This window comes from Leopardus geoffroyi, chromosome E3, assembly GCF_018350155.1.
Source record: "Leopardus geoffroyi isolate Oge1 chromosome E3, O.geoffroyi_Oge1_pat1.0, whole genome shotgun sequence".
Taxonomy (NCBI): domain Eukaryota; kingdom Metazoa; phylum Chordata; class Mammalia; order Carnivora; family Felidae; genus Leopardus; species Leopardus geoffroyi.
Window position 1 is genome coordinate 10924374 of NC_059340.1, and position 22125 is coordinate 10946498.

At 45.9% G+C, this 22125-nt stretch overlaps 1 protein-coding gene across 14 annotated transcripts in view; it reads right to left on the reverse strand.

Moving 5' to 3' along the window:
* Nucleotides 1–1323: 1323 nt before the first annotated feature.
* Nucleotides 1324–22125, reverse strand: part of LOC123589209 (general transcription factor II-I repeat domain-containing protein 2B) — a 51151-nt gene continuing 30349 nt past the window's right edge. For 4 of the 14 annotated variants that reach the window (XM_045460970.1, XM_045460975.1, XM_045460971.1 and 1 more), the window contains 8 exons: nt 21869–21946; nt 18671–18727; nt 15499–15561; nt 8274–8351; nt 7074–7157; nt 6037–6220; nt 5686–5714; nt 1324–3127 (listed from right to left, as the gene is read on the reverse strand). In XM_045460970.1, the coding sequence (XP_045316926.1) occupies nt 1524–3127; nt 5686–5714; nt 6037–6220; nt 7074–7157; nt 8274–8351; nt 15499–15561; nt 18671–18727; nt 21869–21946 (2177 nt within the window). In that variant the 3' untranslated portion in view covers nt 1324–1523. Of the gene's footprint in view, nt 3128–4423; nt 4786–5685; nt 5715–5810; nt 5947–5974; nt 6221–7073; nt 7158–7565; nt 7781–8273; nt 8352–14938; nt 15181–15498; nt 15562–18670; nt 18728–21868; nt 21947–22125 lie in introns of those variants that run through there. The other 10 variants (XM_045460977.1, XR_006708218.1, XM_045460972.1 and 7 more) reach the window with 10 other exon arrangements.

Genomic DNA, 22125 nt, shown 5'->3' on the forward strand with positions numbered 1-22125 from the left:
AGGAAACTGGAGCACCCACGGTGAGCGAGATCAAAGTACCGCATGGATGTTCGATTTTCTGCAGCTGGTGACTAACTCGTGGCTGTGTGAGCGAATATCCCCGTTCTTGGAAGAGGTTCCCACAAGTAGGGGTAGATGGTGTATGTAAACCACTCAGGCGTGCACACTTGCAGGCAATGTTGTACACACACGCGCGCATATGAAAGACAGAAACCAGGTGAACAAGTGGTAAAGCAAAGGGGTAAAAGTTCAACAAGGTGAGAATCTGGCAAGAGGACATGTAAGTATTCTTCGTACCAGTCTCATTTCTGCAACTTCTTTACATATTTGAAATTATTTCAAAATAGGGGGCGCCTGGGTGGCTCAGTCGGTTAAGCATCCGACTTTGGCTCAGGTCACGATCTCCTGGCTCAGGAGTTTGAGCCCCGCGTCGGGCTCTGTGCTGACAGCTCGGAGCCTGGAGCCTGCTTCGGATTCTGTGTCTCCCTCTCTTTCTGCCCCTCCCCTGCTAGTGCTCTGTCTCTATTTATCAAAAATAAACATAAAAAATTTTTGAAGTGTTTTTATTTTTTTAAAGGAGAGAGAGCACTAGCAGGGGAGGGGCAGAGAGAGAGGGAGACACAGAATCCGAAGCAGGCTCCAGGCTCCGAGCTGTCAGCACAGAGCCCAACTTGGGGCTCGAACTCACAAACTGCAAGATCGTGACCTGAGCCGAAGTCAGACACTCAACCGACTGAGCCACCCAGGCGCCCCCAAAATAAAAACATTTTTTTAAAAAAGAAATTATTTCAAAATAAAGTGTATTTATTTATTTTTAAAGCCATCTTCGCACCCAACGCGAGGCTCGAACTTACCACCTGGAGATCAAGAGTCGGGTGCTCTCATGACTGAGCCAGCCAGGTAGGTGCCCCTCCAAATAAAGTTTACCAAAAAAAAAAAAGAGACAACTTTCAAGCCTAGGCTTGGCCAATAATTTAGCCTTTGAAAGCCCGTGTTATTTGTTTTCTGGGGTTTTCCGTTGGTAAGTCCTACCTTTGTGGGTTGGCATGGAGGTAGGGACAGGTCATATAGGAGTATGTGAATGTGTCTCCAGGGGACTGTCCCCAAGCTTGCAAACCCGTTAGAGCACATGGGGCGCCGTGTAACAAGCGGGGAGACAGATGTGTGTGCAAATATACCCCTCCATGATCTACACCTCTCTCTCTGTTTCTCTGTTGACTGATTTAACCTTCGGCGTGCCAGCCTCAACGCCGGCGGGGGTCGGGCGCGTTGGTGAACGAGTGAAACCCGCCAGGCGTTAAGAGAAGGGGACCGCCAGAGCAATACAAGAAAACAGTATTGATTTTTTACTGGACTATGGGTGAAGCATAAAATGTCATACAAACAGGGATACGGCAAGTTCCATTTCCGAGTCAAAGTGGGGAAGAAACAGGCAACGGCGATCTTTCATAACTCCGTTCTCACCTCACGATCCCCTGGGCTGAGGGGATTTCAGGCTCGCGCGGCCGGGGACGCGTTCAAAGTCACGTCGCGATGTGGAGCACGGAATCCCACTGCGGGCCCTTCAGCTGGGAGCAGTATTTGGTTTTGCTCAGTTTCATGATGGAAAAGAGCTGTTCGCAAATGTAGGTGCTCCCGAACATGGACAGAATCTTGGCGCAGTGGACCCTGTACTTGGGGTAGGTGCTCCACAGGTACTTGCAGAACTCCGGGACCCCGACCTTGTCGTATTTCGTCTTGAGCACCGTGTTGCACTGCAGGTCGATGACCTCCATCTGGAGCGCTTCGTGCACGCTCTCGATCTTCACCGAGAAAGGGGAGCTGAACAGGGCCAGTTCGCTTTCGTAGAGTTTGAAGTCGGACAACCTCTTCTGGAATTCAGTCTTTAGTTCCACGATCTTGGGAATGTAGTTCAGGCCGTCGCTCTCGTTTCTGGAAACCGACTTCAGCGTGGGGAAGTGGGCCAGGTTGTTCCTCGCCAGGTGAGTTTCCCAAAGGCACAGTTTGGCGAGGAACGCCCGGATCAAGTCGTACATCTGCGTCACGACCTGCGAGTGCCCTTGCAGGGACATGTTCAGGGTGTTCAGATGCGTTGTCATGTCGACCAAGAAGGCCAAGTCTCGGATCCAGTCCTGAGAGCTCAGCTGAGGTAGGGGCTTCCCTCTGGATGACATGAAGTGATCGATTTCCTCTAGCGACTCGAAGAACCTCTTGAGCACCAGCCCGCGGCTGAGCCACTTGATCTCGGTGTAATACAGCAGGCTGCCGTACTGGCTCTCCAGTTCATACAGCAAAGTCGTGAACTCGCTGTGGTTCAGGCCACGGGAGCAGATCCAGTGCACGGAGCTCACCACCACGCTCATCACGTGGTCCATCTTCAGCTTTTGCGCACAGAGGGACTCCGGGTGGATGATGCAGCACACAGACTTCAGGTCCGAGTCCTTGCAAACCGTTGCCACCTTGGACTTGAGTTTTGTGACCAGTCCATCATTCACGTCTACCATCGCGGGGGTGCCGGTCGAGGCCACGCTTACCAGTTTTGACCAGTCGATGTGAAACTTCTTAAGACTTCTCTCGACCCGCAGAAACATCTCGTGGCCGGATTTTGTACCCGTCATGGGCACCGTATCCAAAAGCTCCTCCGAGGCGTCGAAATTCTCGTCCACGCCACGGATGAATATGGCCAGCTGGGTGGTGTTGTTTATGTCCGTGATCTCGTCGATTGCAATGGAATAAGCCACAAACGACTTGATTTTTTCACGTAACTTCTCCCATAATTTCCCAGCCACGTCTTCTACGGGCTGCGCGGCAGCGTTTTCGTCGGGACTCGCGTTCGCAAACACCTGTTTCTGCTCGGGACCCGCGATTTCTGAGGACCCCAGGAGGTACTTCCTGAGTCCTTTCTTCAGCTCGTGGAGCTTCTCATCACGCAGCTTCTCCGTGTACTGGTCGTAGTGCTTACTGTGGTTCGTCTGATAGTGACGTCGGAGGTTGTATTCTTTGGACACCGACATGCTCTGTTTGCATATTAAACACGTAGGAATGTTCTGCACTTCCACGAAGAAATATGCTCTCTCCCACTTTTCTTGAAATACGCGGCCCTCCTGGTCTATCTTTCTCTTTCCCACTTTTGATAGAGACACGGAGACAAGAAATAGTTCACTTTTTCTCTTTACGAAAAATGATTGCAAAAGCATGATGATAAATGTCAGGGGTAAAGTGGCTGGGGGATGGGCATGGTTAACCCACCCCTGCCGAGAGGGACGGCCAGACCCTCCGCTCCAGCGAATTGCCGCTGGAGGGAATGTGGGCCCATAGTGGCCAGATCTTCAGATTTCTAAAGAAATCTTGGAGGGGCTCCTGGGTGGCTCAGTCGGTTGAGCTTCCGACTTTGGCTCAGGTCATGATCTCAAGGTCCGTGAGCTCGAGCCCCGCGCTGGGCTCTGTACTGACCGCTCAGAGCCCGGAGCCTGCTTCAGATTCTGTGTCTCCCTCTCTCTCTGACCCTCCCCTATTCATGCTCTCTGTCTCAAAAATAAATAAACATTAAAAAAAATTAAAAAAAAATGGGGTGCCTGGGTGGCTCAGTCGAGAGACCAACTTCGGCTCAGGTCATGATCTTGCAGTTTGTGAGTTCGAGCCCCGCGTTGGGCTCTGTGCTGATGGCTTGGAGCCTGGAGTCTGCCTTGGGTTCTGTGTCTCCCTCTCTCTGCCCCTTCCCCACTCATGCTCTGTCTCTGTCTCTCAAAAATGAATAAACGTTTAAAAAAAAAATTAAAAAAAAAAAGAAACTTTGGAAATTGACTTTTTTTTTTAAATTTCTAAGTAAACTACACCACAGGTGAGGCTCGAACTCACGACCCCAAGAGTAAGTCACGTGCTCCATCCACTGAGCCAGCCAGGTGCCCCCCACCCCCAGAAATAGACTTTTATGAAAAAGTCTGTGGCTTTCTTTTTTCTTTTTTTTTTCTGCAAAAGTCCCTGGCTTTTCAATGTTGGCCGCATGTTCCCATTTTTAAAAGGTCCATGAACCAGGGGCGCCTGGGTGGCTTACGCAGTAAGCGTCCGACCTCTGCTCAGGTCATGATCTCATGGTTCATGGGTTCAAGCTCCAAGTTGGGCTCTGTGCCAACAGCTCAGAGCCTGGAGCCTGCTTCGGATTCTGTGTCTTCCTCTCTCTGCCCCTCCCCTGCTTGCGTTCTCTCTCTCCTCTCTCTCTCAAAAATAAATAAGCATTAGGGGCGCCTGGGTGGCTCCGTCGGTTAAGCATCTGACTTCAGCTCAGGTCATGATCTCACAGTCCGTGAGTTCGAGCCCCACATCAGGCTCTGTGCTGACAGCTCAGAGCCTGGAGCCTGCTTTGGATTCTGTGTCTCCCTCTCTCTCTGCCCCTCCTCCCTCACACTCTGTCTCTCTGTCTCTCTCTCATAAATAAATAAACTTTAAAAAAAAGTTTAAAAAAAAAGGTACATGAGCCAAAAGAAAGGCATCTTTTGTAAAGTTCAGCAAGGACCTATGTTTGCCACATCTGGTTTAAGCAAGAATGATCTGGCAGTATGTTTGCATTTTAATGCATATTTTTTCATTTGGGTCTCCAGAGAACTTTGAAATAACAGAGACATGGATGGCCACAGAAGGCGCGTGATTTACCTGCTGTGAGTCACAAAAGACCATGGTCATAGATAGCCAAGGGACCGCACAGAACTTACTTGTTTGAAATTTAAAGAAATCTGGCCACGATGCAGGTGAGCTCTACTTGGGAGAAAACACAGGCCTAAAAATTCACTTTAAGAAAATGAAGGCAGAGACAGAAAGAAAGTCAATTCGGTGGTTGCCTGGGGCTGGGGGTGGGAACGGGAAATGACGGGACATGGGTAGAAGGAATGTTTTGGGGGTGACAGGAATGTCCTAATGTTAGATTGTGGTGACGGTTGCACAACTCTGTAAATTTACTAAAAATCACTGACGTGTGCACACTGCACACAGGCGAGTTTTACGGCATGTAAACCATGCCCCCGTAAAGCTGGGTACAAAAACGTACCAAAAAAAAAATTTCATTTGGCAACAAGGTGAGTTTAGGAATAACAGTCGGGCGTTTGTCAAGAGTGTTTTCGTTGTTTTCAAACTGTAAACGAGGAGGTTCCCTCGTGACTCGCACTCTTGCGAACAGCTCTCCACCTGCTTTACTCACCCTCCAGGGTGTTAAGTTGCGTGCAAGGACTCCAGGGGAGATATTTGCCACGCACGGTGGCTGGGGCATTGCTCTGTCAGAACAGGTTGAGGGGGCCCTGGGAGCCCCTGTCTGTGCCAGGCGGTACCCCTTTCGGGTCTGAACTGTGGGGAGATCTGGGTGGGGGATCACGGGGCGGGTGGAGCTGTGGTGGCCAGGCAGGCCCTATTTACCGGCTAGGATGGGCTAGTTCAGCATCGACCTACCAGCCCCTGGAGGGCTCCCGGATGAGGGCGCACCAGTGAGCCGCACCAAACCATCTTGGGAGAAGAAATGCCTGGCTGTGCAGCAGAATTAAAGGACCTGATCGCCAGTGGGGAAAAAAGAAACTGCATCTAGAGAGCACCACGCTTTGCTCTAAGGCTCAAGGCTCAAGAAGCAAGGAGTGCCCGCCGAGATGCGTCGCACCGCACGCTGGGTGCCGGAACGCCCTGCTCGCCACCCGGGATACTCACCGTTGCTAAGCTCGAGGCCCGGAAGCGGTCTGAAGAGAAAGAGACACGGTGAATGCAACAGAGGTCATCCGTCCCCTCTTGCCCAGTCAGTTCTGGTTGACGGGCTTCGGCGAGCGTCAACACTATGCTAGGTGCAGTGGGGGAGGCCGCCGCCGTCACCAGGGACATGGACACACGGCTCCCAGGAGCAGAGTACGGTAAACTCAGTGGGGGAGGCGGCTTGGCGCAGAAGCTTGGCTTCAGGGACCCACCGCCCACCTCCTGGGGTAAAAAAAAAAAAAAAAGGCCCACCTTGTGCACACGGCGAGCCGCGTGTTGGTTCTCATGGCCAAGCAGGGAGCTCTCACTCACCTGATGACTGTGAATTTGATAAATTCCGCAGCATCCAAGATCCTTCTCATGGAGCTGATTTCCAGGTAACCGGGGGCTTTGAAGACCACCCCCGGGGGCATGCCGTCGATGACCACACAGCCGGGGTTGAACGTGATTTTCCTGTAGGGAACTTTCACGGGGAAATCTACCCCAATTGCTTCCCCTGGGATGAGACAGACAACGAAAGGCCTACTTGAGTGGGTCACTTACTTTTGCCCAGACCGTGGGGTTACTGCCAAGAGGTTAAAATCCTTCTCGCCAAGTGACCAACACGGGCGATCAGCCATTACTACTTCTCGAATAATCTTACTGACTGGGAAACTGGCAACGGGCCGTAAAGCAGATCTGGTTCCTCTCTCCGTTAAAGAGACACAATCATAGTATCCACCCGAAAGAGGGTAAAGGTTTGTGAAGGGTACGTGATTAATCACAGGTGAGTGCTAAAAGCAATGTTCAGCCACGGTAAGAACTAAGGAAATCAAAAATAGCTATTATCATTGTAACTCGTGTGTGCGTGTAAAAGCTCTTTGGGAAAAAATTCACACGCATCTTGATCATAACCCCTTCGTAGAAAGATCAATTTCTTTTTTGAAAAATATTGGGGCGCCTGGGTGGTTCAGTCGGTTGAGCATCCGACTTCGGCTCAGGTCATGATCTCGTGGCTTGTGAGTTGCAGCGCCCCGCGTCAGGCTCTGCGCGGACAGCTCGGAGCCTGGAGCCTGCTTCGGATTCTGTGCCTCCCTCTCTCTCTGCCCTCCGCCAACCACTCTCTCTCTCTCTCTCTCAAAAATAAACATTAAAAAAATTTTTTTTTAATTTTATTAAAAAAATTTTTTTAGTAATCTCTACACCCAACATGGGGCTCAAACTCATGACCCTCAGATCAAGAGTCACATGCTCTTATGAGTGAGCCAGCTAGGTGCCCCCAGAAAGATCAATTTCTTGGATAAAGTATTCAATTAAAAAGAAATACTTCAAAATACACATTTTGGATACATAACAATATAAAAACTTACCAAATTTTCGACTAAAGAGGTCATTGACTTGTTCTCTTAGTTGTTTTATCTTTTCAATGCTGGATAATCGGTCCTTCTCATTATCTAAAAATAATTAGACAATCAAGCAAACAAGGGTTATTGATGTATTTATTTGCCCCCATGAAAGCTGTTGGAGGAAGTGCCTGATGGCACGTGAAAAAAAACACTTTACCTGGCTTATCATTCAATTCAGTTTTAGCAATAATTAAGCATTTTGAAAATGCTACAGATGACAGAGAATTTGCCAAATTATAACTCCATGTAAACACACTCCATACTACTTTAGGTTCGGAACATTTTGAACATCATGCAAGACAGGGATGTCCACTTTCACCTCTACTCTTCAACATTAGCAATCCTAGCCAATGCAATATGACAAGTAAAAGGAAGAAGATGTAGTAGGATTAGAAAGAAATTACATGGTTCAAAATTCATGAGACACAGAATAGTGTACAATGAAACATCTCTCTCCCATCCCTCTCTTCAGTCTGTTTCTTTCCTTGGAGAAACTAGGTTATTAGATTCTTTCGCATCTCTCCAGATAGACCTTACATATACGTATCAGAAGAGATTGCTTGGCAGGCAGCAGATAAATTTCTCCTCTATGGCCAATTCCAATTTAACGGTAGCTGGTGGTTGGAGTTGCCTGCCCTGGCGGGTATTTTCCAGGTAATTCCAGGGCATGGCTGTGAAAAGAAACAGATCTGATGATGTCTGATATGAGCGAGATATGCAGTGTGTGACAATCTGTAGCATATTTTTAATTCCTGAATTGTCATTGCTTAGCTGACAGGGTGAAGCAAAATATAATAAATAAATAAATAGATAGATAGATAGATAGATAGATAAATACCAGCTCTGAGGGACTAACCCGTGTCACAAAATGGTTAAAACAGAACAAAAGGAGGGTGCCTGAGTGGCTCAGTCAGTTAAGCATCTGACTTGGGCTCAGGTCATGATCTCGTAGCTCGTGGGTTTGAGCCCCTGTGTCGGGCTCTGTGCTGACAGCTCAGAGCCTGGAGCCTGCTTTGGATTCTGTGCCTCCCTCTCTCTCTGCCCCTTCCCCGCTCATGCTGTGTCTCTCTCTGTCTCTCAAAAACAAAACAAAACAAAATTTAAAAAAATAGAACAAAAGGAAACAGAAAATAAATAATGATAAAGCCAGATAAGCTTCCATACCTGGAATTGTCACCTGAACGATGTTAAGATCTTCAACACCCACTGCGGAACGTGTAATACCCGAGGCAGTTGTCCTTCCTAAAAGTAGAAACTGAAATTTAGAACTTGAAGAAAATTAGGTCAATTCTCCTCTAAAAATGCCAAGGTGCTACTTTGGTCAGAAGCACAGATTCGATTTTTAAAGCTTTGGAGAACAATTAGCTGCAGGATAACAAGGCGCCACAGCATAACTGATAGTTGGGTCTCTGCAGTTCAGTGTCAAGGTCACAGGGGAAAGAGCCTAACTTTTTTATTTAGTTCATAGCCTCTAATGCATCAGTTGGTATAATTTGACTTCAAAGGGATGTTTAAACGTGTATTTTCTTTGTTGTTACTCAGTTTAAAGGAGGGGGACGGGGAGGGGGAGGGGAAATAGAACATAAATGGCCAAGAGGACATTTAAGAAGCACACGTCCTCTGAAAAACGATTTAACAGGCAGTCAAGGAAAGGCTCAGACAGGGTTAAAGAACAAAAGCAGAGTGGACATTATCACGTTTTCTGGTCAAACGACAAACACAAGTGAAGTTATATGTGGGAAATGTAAAGGAACTTTCTAGTCCCTTGAGAACTTAAAGCTCGATCCATGTGTTCTGCGAACGATCCATCATCTGGTGTCTGGTTTTCTGCTTTTTTTTAAAAATTTGTTTACTGTTATTTTTTGAGAGAGAGAGAGAGAGCAAGCTGGGGTGGAAGAGAGACAGGGAGTTACAGAATCTGAAATCCAAACCAGGCTCCAGGCTCCGAGCTGTCAGCATAGAGCCCAATGCGGGGCTTGAACTCACGCACCGTGAGATCGTGACCTGAGCTGAAGTTAGACGCTCAACCAACTGAGCCACCAGGCGCCCCACCGTTTTCTGCATCTAAAGAGCAAGACCTCAAAGGGACATGAGCCACATTGTCAACAAAAGCCATTAAGTTGTCCTGCAGTGTTCCGGGGCTGCTTCAAACACAGAATTTGGGGAGGAAATGTGGCAAAGTTTGCAAGTCTTGACCCCAAAATGACTCATATTTCTGGTAAATCTAGTAGGTCCTGGAAAGCCCGATCCTTAACAACCTGGTTGAACATTAAGAGCTTACTGAAACTACTGTCAGTTTCCATCATCAACTTGAAGTAAGAAAAACCTTCCCGGGGCACCTGGGTGGCTTAGTCAGTTGAGCGTCTGAGTCTTGATTTCAGCTCAGGTCGTGATCCCGGGGTTGTGGGATCGAGCCCTGCGTCGGGCTCTATGCTGAATGTGGAGCCTTCTTGGGATTCTCTCTCTCTCTTTCTCTCTCTCTGTCGCCCCCCCCACACCTCCACCTCCCCCCTCCTCCCCACTGCCTCTCAAATTAAAAAGCAAACACACAAACAAAAAATCTTTCAGGGCACTTTACACCGTCGAGCCTCCAAAAAGCCCAGAACTAATTTGAGTCACCAGACTCAATTAAGAAACAGTGTCAGAAGATAAGGCATTATGATCTGATAAAGTACTAATGTTTTATCCTTAAACCTGACTCCTCCAAGGGCACCTGGCTGGCTGTCAGAGGAGCGTGTGATTCTTGATCTTGGGGTCATGGGTTTGAGCCCCACGCTGGGTGTGGAGATTACTTAAAAAACCCAAATAAACTTAAAAATAAAGATAAAACTGACTCTTCAACATGTAAAATCTGTCATAAAACATACCAAGCACGATTTGCAAACTAATCAAAATCCGATTGTAATTAATGCATAAATTGGCAGTTAACCCATTTTGATGGCCCCGCACATTTCAAATAAATGGATGGTATTTTCACGAATGGGTGTAAACCTTAACTCTCCTAAAACTATCTCTGTACATAAACGAGTCTTTCTTAGTTACTGCTCAACTGTAAGTTAGTTTAAAGGTGCTCACCCAGGGGCACTTGGGTGGCTCGGTCGGTTAAGTGTCCGACTTCAGCTCAGGTCATGATCTCATGGTTCAGTTCGTGGGTTCGAGCCCTGTGTTGGGCTCTGTGCTGACAGCTTGGAGCCTGGAGCCTGCTTCAGAGTCTGTGTCTTCCTCTCTCTCTACCCCTCCCCTGCTCGCTCTTTCTCTCTCCCTCAAAAATAAACATTGAAAAGAAATAAAAATAAAAAAAGCTATTTCTTTAAAAAAAATCTCTACACCCAATGTGGGGCTCAAACTCATGAACCTGAGATCAAGAGTTACACGCTCTTTCAACTGAGCCAGCCAGGCTCCCCCGTTTCCTTTTTCAATTGAAGGAGATGTGACATACAACGTCGCAATAGCTTCAGGGGTACGACATAGTGAGTTGACATGTTCCGCTATATTTTTTTAAAAATGTTTGAGAGAGAAAGGGAGAGAGGCAGAGAGATAATGAGCGGGGAAGAGGTGGAGAGAGAATCCCAAGCAGGCTCCATACTGACAGCATGGAGCCCAATATGGGGCTTGAACTCATGAGCCATGAGATCATGACCTGAGTTGAAATCAAGAGCCAGATGCTTAACCACTGAGCCACCCAGGTGTCCCTGTTATATTTTTAGAAGTACTGTGAGGCAACAACCCAAACATCCATCAATGGAAGAACGGATAAACCATGATTGAAAAAAAAAATTTTTTTAATGTTTATTTATTTTTGAGACAGAGAGAGGCAGAGCATGAACAGGGGAGGGGCAGAGAGAAGGGAGACACAGAATCCGAAGCAGGCTCCGGGCTCCGAGCTGTCAGCACAGAGCCTGATGCGGGGCTTGAACCCACGGACCATGAGATCATGACATGAGCTGAAGTTGGATGCTCAACCAACGGAGCCACCCAGCCCTGAACTTTGGAGACTTTAAGTGAAAGAAGCCAGGCCCCAAGGGTCACACATTGTGCAATCCCACCGGTAGGAACTATATAGAACAAATAAATCCAGAGATAGAGAGTAGATTGGTGGATGACCGTGATGGGGGGGAGGAGAGAATGGGGAGGGATGGTAATGGGTACAGGGTTTCCTTCTGGGGAGACAGAAATGTTCTGGAACGCGATAGAGGTGGTGGTTGCCCAACACCATGAATGTACTACATGCTACGGAATCATTTATTCTAAAATGGTTAATTTTATGTGATGTGAGTTTCACCACAATAAAAAGCAGTTAAGGTAATTTAAGGGTTTCCTTTCGTGGGGTTTTAAGGGGAAAAAGCCCCACACCGTATGGCTCAGAATGGGAGGTACCGGAGGCCTTATGATGGCTCTGAAATTGGGCAATGTAAATATCACGTTTAAACCCACTGAGGCCCCCCTGACTTCAGGTGTGAGTGAATCCGCACACATCTACCCGTCTAGGGAAAAATCCATCTACCCCTGCTGGCTGGGGGGTCAGGGACATCGTCCCCGGACAGGAAAGCACCTCCTCCGAGTCTAATTATCCTGACGGCATCGCCACATAATTCCCAATAAAGCTTTCAGGGTTAACACCCTGCAGAGAAGTGGTCCCTTCACACAGAACCCATCAGGACCTGACTTTTCCCCCTAATACTTAACAAATCTATGCTTCCGGTGGAGCGGGGCGGGGAAACGGTAAAGGCAAAAGGAAGAAAAGTAAAATCACGTTAATTCTAATTCTGGTGGCTATGGCTTCTTTTTTCTTTCTTTTTGTATTTTCGCCTAAGTTTTCTCTTTCTATATGAAATTTCTTTCTAAACAAAATTGAGATCCTACTGTAAATTATGACTTGAGTGTCCCTCTGTTTTGTTTCTAACTTGTCTTGAGCCAGACAGCTGACATTCACGGAATGCCCATGAGCATTTTCCCCAGCGGGTGGCCACGACCCTTTCACTAACTGCTGGGCACTTACGCCACACCTGCTTTTTCTCTGTTATAAACAGTGATGAGGGGTGCCTGGGTGGCTCAGCTGGTTAAGGGGCCCGATTTCAGCTCAGGTCGTGATCTCACAGTTCATGAGATCAAGCCCCGCGTTGGGCTTCGAGCTGACAGCACGGAGCCTGCTTGGGATTCTCTAACTCCGTCTCTTTCTGCCCTTCCCCCGCTCATGCATGCAAAATAAAATAAATAAACTTAAACAAAAATAGTGATGAGAGGGATTTTCCCCCTAAAACAATGAACTTGATGACACCATTTTTAGAATTCAAATATATGAAGTACAAATGGAAGAATCAAGTCCAGATGGGAACATTCATTTACTCTCAAAATTTCCCTAATTGAGGCAAAATCAATCCAGACCCTGTGGTGTTTCATGAGAAGTAATATTATCTCTAAATTAAAAAGGACTCCCTTTTTGATAATGTAAAGAATTTGATAACGTGCTTATCAATTTGATAATGTAAAGAAATACAAGGCATCCAAATTGGTAAGGAAGAAATAAAGCTCTCGCTATTTGCAGATGACATGATACTATATATAGAAAATCCCACAGACTCCACCAAAAAACTACCAGAATGGATGAAGGAATTCACTAAGGTTGCGGGATACAAAACCAATATAGAGAAACCTGTTGCATTTCTGTGCACTAATAAGGGAGCAGCAGAAAGTGAAATTAAGAAAACAATTTCACTTACAACTGCACCAAAAACAATAAAATGTCTACGAATAAACTTAACTATAGAAGTGAAAAGACCTGTACTCTGAAAATTAAAAGTACCAGTGAAAAGGGGCGCCTGGGTGGCTCAGTTGGTTGAGTGTCTGACTTCGGCTCAGGTCATGATCTCACAGTTTGTGGGTTCAAGCCCCGTGTCGGGCTCTGTGCTGACTGCTTCCTCAGAGCCTGGAGCCTGCTTCAGATTCTGTGTCTCCTTCCCTCTCTGCCCCTCCCCTGCTCACTTTGTCTCACTCTGTTTCTCAAAAATAAATAAAATGTAAAAAAAAAAAAAAAAAAATTAAAAAAGAAAAAAAGTACCAGTGAAAGAAATTCAGGACGACACAAAGAAATGGAAAGACATTCCATGCTTATGGGCTGGAAGAACAAATACTGTTAAAATAGCCATACTCCCCACAGCCATCTACAGACTCAATGCGATCCCTACCAAAATACCAAGAGCATGTTTCACTGAACTAGAACAAACAATCCTAAGATTTGTATGGAACCACCGAAGACCTCGGACAGCAATCTTGAAAAACAAAAACAAAGCTGGAGGCATCCCAATTCCAGATTTCAAGTTCTATTACAAAGCGGTAGTAATTAAAACAGTATGGGACTGGCATTAAAACAGACGCATAGATCAATGGACTAGAACAGAAAACCCAGAACTAAACCCCCAATTATATGGTCAATTAATCTTCGACAAAGGAGGAAAGGATATATGAGGGGGAAAAGACAGTCTCTCCAACCAATGGTGATGGGAAAACTGGACAGCCACATGCAAAAGAATGAAACCGGGTCGCCTCACACCATACACAAAAATAAACTCAAAATGGATTAAAGACCTAAATGTGAGACCTGAAACCATAAAAATCCTTGAAGAGAGCAAGGTAGTAATTTCTCTGACATCGGCTGTAGCAACATTTCTCTAGAAATGTCCCCCGAGGTGAGGGAAATCTTGCTTTTAAGCAAAAGTAAACCGTTGGGATGACATCAAAACAAAAAGCTTCTACACAGCGAAGGAAACCGTCGACAGAACTAAAACGCAAACTACTGAATGGGAGAAGATATTTGCAATTGACAGATCCAATAAAGCGTTAAGTATGCAAAATATATAAGGAACTGATACAACTCTACACCCAAAAACCAAATAATCCAATTAAAAAATGGGCAGAAGACGTGGACAGACGCTTCTCCAAAGAAGACATCCGGATGGCCAACAGACACATGAAAATGCTCAGTGTCACTCAGCAACAGGGAAATGCAAATCAAAACCACAACGAGATGCCACGTCACACCTGTCAGAATGGCTAAAATCAACAACACGAGCAACAATGGGTGTTGGCGAGGATGCGGAGAAAGGGGAACCCTCTTGCCCTGTTGGTGGGAATGCAAACTGGTGCGGCCGCTCTGGAAAACAGTGTGGAGGGTCCTTAAAAAATGAAAAATAGATCTACCCTATGATCCAGTAATCATACTAGTGGGTATTTACCCCCAAAACATAAAAACACGAATTCAAAGGGATACGTGCACCCCGATGTTTATCGCAGCATTATTTATAATAGCCAAATTATGGAAGCAGCCCATGTCTATCCACAGAGGAAGGGATGTATATATATATCCAATGGAACATTATTCAGCCATAAAGAAAAGAATGAAATCTTGGGGCACCTGGATGGTTCAGTCGGTTGAGCGTTTGACTTCGGCTCAGGTCATGATCTCGTGGTTCGGGAGTTCAAGCCCCACATCGGGCTCACTGTTGTCAGCCCGTCAGCTCAGGGCCTGCTTCAGATCCTCTGTCCCCCTCTCTCTGCCCCTCCACCACGTGTGCTCTCCCCAAAATAAAAAAAATTAAAAAAAAACAACAAAACCTTGCCATTTGCCACAACATGGATGGATGTGGAAAGTATAATGCTAAACAAATAAGTCAATCAGAGAAAGACAAAACCATATGATCTCACGCATATGTGGAATATAAGAAACAAAACAAACAAGCAAAGGAAAAAAAGGGAGAGAGAGAGAGAGAGAGAGGCTCAAACCCACAAACTGTGAGATCATGACCTGAGCCAAAACCAAGAGTCAGATGCTCAACCGACTGAGCCGCCCAGGCGCCCCTTGGATGTGGTTTTGAAACAGACATCTGAACAAAACCCAAACACATTACACGTCAGTTTGTAAGTCTTTCAACGAAAATTATCTTACGTGGTGGATCTTAAAAATAAATCTGTTTAAAACCACACTTTGAACTTGACTTCCGTGAGATACTTGCCGTTTGACGGAGTTTACTGCTTGTAGGCCCGATCAGTTGTTATCTGTAAACTCTTCATCCATCTAGCGGAAGTGGGGGTCTGTTTTCTGAGGGAAATGCAGCCCTCCCTGCCCATCCCCTTCCCTCTTCCCCTCCCTGCCCATCCCCCTTCCTTCTTCCCTCACTGGGGACGGTGGACAGTCTGGTGCTGATGTGCATGGCGTAAAACACACACACACACACACACACACACACACACACACACACACACACCTCCACCCCCCACATACACACCCCACCCCCGCATATCCCATCCCCCCCCCCCCACAATAACCCCTTTAGGAATGGATGAACGCCACACTCAGCCATGTGTCACTCTGACAAAGCTTTAGGCAACTGACCTTCAATTTTCACCTCGGCTTCGGGGTCCTCACACGCTTCTGATGGGACAAGCAGAGTGGAATCTTGAAAAAAAAAAATTTCTAAAATGACATCTGTTATTATGTAATCTCGCCTTCCAAGAGGAGCTTATCCTGGCATTTTAGACATGTGTCATACTTAATACATGTAGAGGTATAAACGTGAAGGTAATTTTTGTAAACAATTTTATTTATTTTTATTTTTTTAGTAGTCTCTACATCCACCGTGGGGCTCGAACTCACAACCCCAAGATCAAGGGCCACACGCTCTTCCAACTGAGCCAGCTGGGCGCCCCTAAACCTGAAAGCATTTTCAAAGTTTATTTATTTCAAGAGAGAGAGAGAGAGAGAGAGAGAGAGAGAGAGCACGAGTGGGGGCAGGGAAGAGAGAGAGGGAGAGACAGAATCCCAAGCAGGCTCCGTGCTGCCAGTGCAGAGCCTGATGCAGGGCTTGAACTCATGAACCATGAGGTCGTGACCTGAGCCAAAATCAAGACTCGGATGCTTAACTGAGCCACCCAGGCACCCCTGAAGGTAATTTTAACTTTACTTTTATTTTACTAAAAGATTAAAAAAATTTTTTTAGTTAAAATAAAAAAAAATTTTTTTTAATTTTTTTTTTTTTTGAGACAGAGAGAGACAGAGCATGAACGGGGGAGGGGCCCAGAGAGAGAGAGAGAGAGAGAGAGAGAGAGACAGAGAGAGAGACAGAATCTGAAGCAGGCTCCAGGCTCCGAGCTGTCAGAACACAGCCCGACGTGGGGCTCGAACTCACGAACTGTGAGATCATGACCTGAGCCCAAGTTGGACGCTCAACGGACTGAGCCACTCAGGCACCCCTGTAATTTTAACTTTCAAAGGGATCACAGGGTAAGAAAGGACAACCTTATAAGGGTTAAGGGGAGAGAAGAAACTCTCAGATCTTATAACACAACACCCGGTTACCCACGTCAGGGGACACAGAATGTCCACCTAATGGAATTCCTGTGGCCATAGCGTTTCCTTGTTGTCAGGAATCACAGGGATCAAAGAAAGCACTCTTGTCTCTCTCTCAAAAATAAATACACACTAAAAAAAAAAAAAAACAAACCTTCCATTAATTGTTCACGAAGGGAGAAAGACGCAAAACACATCAGCTGTTTGGATATTGGACTGTGGTAATGGAATGCGTAATGCTTGGGGGGAAACGGGTGAAGGCCCACCAGACCTCTCTGACTGTTCTTGCAGCTTTTTGTGAATCTTTAGTTAAAAAGGTAAAAAAAAAAACCCCAAATCAAACGAATTCAGGTCTATCATAAGTGGGTTTCCTGCTGTACTACAATAATAAAAAACCTCTTGGGGGCGTGGGTTGGTTCAGGCAGTAGAGCGTGCAACTTTTGATCTTGGGGTTGTGGGTTCGAATCCCATGCTGGGTGGGGAGATTACTAAAAAAAAAAAATACTTAAAAAAAAGTATCTTCAGAAACAAAGTATTTCAAAGGCCAACATCCAGTGACATCTCTCTGATTCTCACTCCATACTGGTTCTACCCGGATTCCCATGTAGGCCTTCCTCTATCTTTTTTTACAAAAAAATTTTTTAACGTTTATTCGTGTTTTTTTGAGAGACAGAGAGAGACACACACACAGAATCCGAAGCAGGCTCCAGGCTCTGAGCTGTCAGCACAGAGCCCGATGCGGGGCTCGAACTCACGAACCGTGAGATCATGACCTGGGCTGAAGTCGGACGCTCAACTGACTGAGCCACCCAGGTGCCCCTCAGAGAAGCTATTAAAAATGACACAGGGGCGCCTGGGTGGCTCAGTCTGTAAGGTGTCCGACTCTTGATTTCAGCTCAGGGCACAATGTTGCGGTTCATGGATTCCAGCCCCGCGCCTGCTTGGGATTCTCCCTCCCCCTTTCTGTACGACCCTCATCAAAAATAAATAAATAGGGGCGCCTGGGTGGCTCAGTTGGTTAAGCATCTGCCATGATCTAACAGTTTGTGGGTTTGAGCCCCACGTCGGGCTCTGTGCTGACAGCTCTGAGCCTGGAGCCTGCTTCAGATTCTGTCTCCCCCGCTCTCTGCCCATCCCCTGCTTGTTCTCTGTCTCTCAAAGATAAATAAATGTTAAAAATAAAATAAAATAAAATAAAATAAAATAAAATAAAACAAACAAACAAAAACAAAAGACCACACAAGGATGCCTGGGTGGCTCAGTCGGTTAAGTGTCCAACTTTGGCTCAGGTCACGTTCTCACGGTTAGTGAGTTCAAGCCCCACATCAGGCTCTGTGCTGACAGTGGAGAGCCTGCTTCGGATTCTCTGTCTCCCTCTCCCTCTGCGCCTTCCCTGCTTGTGCTTTCTCAAAAATAGATAAATAAACATTAAAAAAACAACAACACTGGGGTGCCTGGGTGGCTCCGTCGGTTGAGCGTCCGACTTCGGCTCAGGTCGTGATCTCACGGTCCGTGAGTCCGAGCCCCGTGTCGGGCTCTGTGCTGACAGTTCAGAGCCTGCAGCCTGCTTCGTATTCTGTGTCTCCCTCTCTCTCTGCTCTCCCCTGCTCATGCTCTGTCTCTCAAAAAATAAATAAACATTAATAAAAAAAGAATTCTGGTATACCCATTCAAGAAGAGAAAATGGAATAAAGCAACGAATGACACAGATGTGAAGTTTTCTCACCACGCGACCTCTAATCCAGGTGCTTTATGTAGAATCTCTTACAGGTCGGAGAAGGAAGAGACTGACAGATTCCCAGAGCCACGTTCTAGGGCTAAGACTCATCTGGTTTTCTAAGAAGGCATGCCAGGAAGCTGCCTTAGTTTCAAACATGCGTCATGGGCGTTTCAAAGACTGTGTTCTCGGTCGGTTAAGCATCCGACTTTGGCTCAGGTCATGATCTCACGGTCTGTGAGTTCGAGCCCCGCGTCAGGCTCTGTGCTGACGGCTCAGAGCCTGGAACCTGCTTCGGATTCTGTGTCTCCCTCTCCCTCTGCCCCTCCCCTGTTCATGCTCTGTCTCTCTCTGTCTCAAAAATAAATAAACGTTAAAAAAAAAAAATTAAAAAAAAAAGACTGTGTTCTTTGCAAAATACTGTAAACTAAAACAAAACCAAAAAAAAAAAAAAAAAAAAAGAAAAGAAAAAAGAAAAAAGCATAAAATGGCTTTTCTAACCTTCCATGGATACTTCCATGTCCATTATGTCGCTGCTCCCAGAAGGATGATGGCTGTCTGGAAGGGAAGCAAATGATACAGATATTTAAAAAGGGCAAATGCAAAATGTAAACAAGAATCCATTTATGTTTTTTATTTAAAAGAATTTTTTTAAGTTTATTTATTTATTTTGAGAGACACAGAGACAGCAAGAGTAGGGGGCAGAGAGAAGGAGAGAGAATCCCAAGCAGGCTCTGCACTGTCAGCACAGAGCCTGACACGGGGCTGGGACTCACGAACTGTGAGATCATGACCTAAGCCGAAACCAAGAGCTGAACGCTTAACCTACTGAGCCACCCAGGTGTCCCTAAACAAGAATCCATTTAAAACCATCCAAACAGTTCAAGACCCACGCAGCAATGCACATGAAAAATACTTTAACTCCTTGAAATAAAATTCACACAAATGATCCTTCCTCTATGTCTTTTGTTGTCTTACCTGCACTTTGGAGAAGTTTCACACCTATAGAAGCAGAGATGGTACAATAATACCATGTGGCCCTTCCCTGGTGCCAACAGTCACCAACTCCATATCCTGTTTTTCTGTGCCTGCTTTTTTCACTATGGGATCTTCAGAGCCTTTTTTCTTTTTTTAAAAATATTTATGGTTTTGAGAGAGAGACAGAGCATGAGCGGGGGAGGGGCAAGGAGAGAGGGAGGCACAGAATCTGAAGCAGGCTCCAGGGTCTGAGCCCCATGTGGGGCTCGAATTTGCGCACCATGAGATTGTGACCTGAGCCGAAGTCAGACGCTTAACTGACTGAGCCAACTAGGCACCCCTAAAGATTTTATTTTTAAGTAATCTCTACACCCAGTGTGAGGCTTGAACTCACAAGCCCGTGATCAAGAGTCACATGCTCCACTGACTGAGCCAGCCAGCACCCCGTTTTCCATTTTAAATAGCATAATTTGCATTTTTGTCGTTCAGTTAAAACAGTTCTTATTCTGGATATGATATCCTCATCTGATATATAACTTGCAAACATTTCCGATAATTCCACTGGTGGCCTTTTTACTTTTTTGACAGAGTTCTTTGAAGTACGAGTTTTTAATTTTAATGAAGTTTAATTTATTTTTTTCCTTTGGCTGCTCTAGCTAAGAAACCATTATCTAATCCAAGGTCACAACCATCTGCGTCTAGGAGTTCTAAGTGCATGAGAATTTTTAACTCTTACATTTAGGTCTTTGATCCATTTTGAGTTAGTTTTTGTATATGGTGTGAGGTAGAGGTCCAAATGGATCTTTCTGTATGTAGAAATCTGGTTATTCTAGTACCATTTTTTTGAAAACACTATTCTTTCCCCCAATGAATTGTTTTGGCACCCTTGTTGAAAATCAAGTAGCTATAAAGATAGGGGTTTATTTCTGCACTCTCAAATCTATTCCACTGAATATCTACTGTCTAACCTTATGCCAGGATCACAGTTGATAACTGTAGCTTTTGCAGTAGGTTTTGAAATCAGGAAATGTGGGTCTTCTGTCTGTTCTTTTTCAAGACTGTTTTGGCTATTCTGGGTTCCTTGAATTTCATAACAGTCTTAAGGAAGTCTTCCAGTCCATGAACACAGAATATCTTTCCATTTATTTAGATCTCCTTTAATTTTTTAAACAACGTTTTATAGTTTTCAGTGTACAAGTCTTGCAATTCTTTGGTTAAGTTTTTTCTTAAGTATTAAAATTTTTTTAATGTTTATTTATTTTTGAGAGACAGCACGCAAGTGGGGGACAGGCAGAGAGAGAGGGAGACAGAGAATCTGAAGCAGGCTCCTCCAGGCTCTGGGCTGTCAGCAAAGAGCCCGACACGGGGCTCGAACCCACAAAGTATGAGATCATGACTTGAGCCAAAGTTGGCTGCTTAACTGACTGAGCCACCCAGGTGCCCCTTAAGTATTTTATTAAAAAAAAATTTTTTTTAATGTTTATTTATTTTTGAGAAAGAGAGAGACAGAGTGTGAGTGGGGGAGGGGCAGAGAGAGAAGGAGACACAGAATCGGAAGCAGGCTGTCAGCACAGAGCCCGATGTGGGGCTCGAACCCACAAGCAGTGAGATCGTGACCTGAGCCGAAGTTGGACGCTCAACCGACTGAGCCACCCAGGTGCCGCGACAATGGACACTTTTTCACTGGTCTTCAGAGTTTTTGAAAAAAGCGGTTTGTTTATTTTGAGCGAGAGAGAGAGAGAGAGAGAGAGAAAGAGAGAGAGAATCCCAAGCAGGCTCCACTCTGTCAGCGCAGAGCCCAACACGGGGCTCGAACTCATGCACCGTTGAGATCATGACCTGAGCCAAAACCAGGAGGGGGTGGCTCAACTGACTGAGCCACCCAGGTATTCTGAAAAAAGTGGGTAAGTTACAGAGCTCTGTAATGCTGCAGGAAAACTTCAAAATCAAGATTTTGTAGGAAGCGCTTCAAACCTGGTCGCGGTCGAGGATTTAGAACCGTGCCCGCACAACACCACGTCGTCAAACTGGTACCACGCCGGGGTCCAGCAGGGATCTGGTCTCTGGGGACAGGACCAAGCCAGGCGAGTGCACAGACCGCCTAGCAGCTAATCAGTGTCTGCTGTTCCGCCGTTTAACTTGTATGACGTCAATGAAGCAAATATTATTAAGAACGGGGTACCTGAATGTCTTGATCTTTCGGTATTTTCTCAGTAACTTAGGGGACAGACAGGACAGCAAAGGATTAGGGGGACATACTTTAGAACATGCAAAATAAGAATACTTAACAGACAAGCTCAAGTAAAACGCACCAGGATACCTCTGTCTTCACGTTTGCCCCGAAGCATGAGGATTTAGGCTGAACACAGATCTATTTCCTAACCGTAAAATGCTTTACTTTAAATGGCAGTATGCTACATCCCAGTAAACGTATTGCTTCGGCCTGTTTTTCAGATGGGGGCTAATTAAAATTTCTCATCTCGGGGGCGCCTGGGTGGCTCAGCCGGTGGAGCGTCCGACTCTTCCATTTCAGCTCAGGTCGCAATCTCGTGGTTTGCGAGTTCAAGCCCCGCGTCCGGCTCTGCACGGACAGTGTGGAGTCGGCTTGGGATTCTCTATCTCCCTCTCTCTCACAACAAATTAATTTTTAAAAATACGACAAAAAAAACTTCCTGTCACAAACAACATTTGGGGAAGGAAATGAAAATAAAATGGGATTACCTTGCGTATTATACGGATAGTAATTAGGATCTTCGGACTCCTTCTTGACTGACACAGCCGTCGCTCTCAGTGCCGTGCCTTTGGAAGCAATGAAAATCATAAAATCGCGTGTTAGGCCACAGAGAACTAGGACCGGCTGGGACGGTTCCAGGCTCTGCCTTGATGAACAGGGCAACGTGATCGCCAGCAAAACAACGTGGGGCTCACACACTGAACAGTCGGCTTTCCCGTATACGATACAAGTAACAGAACCAAAA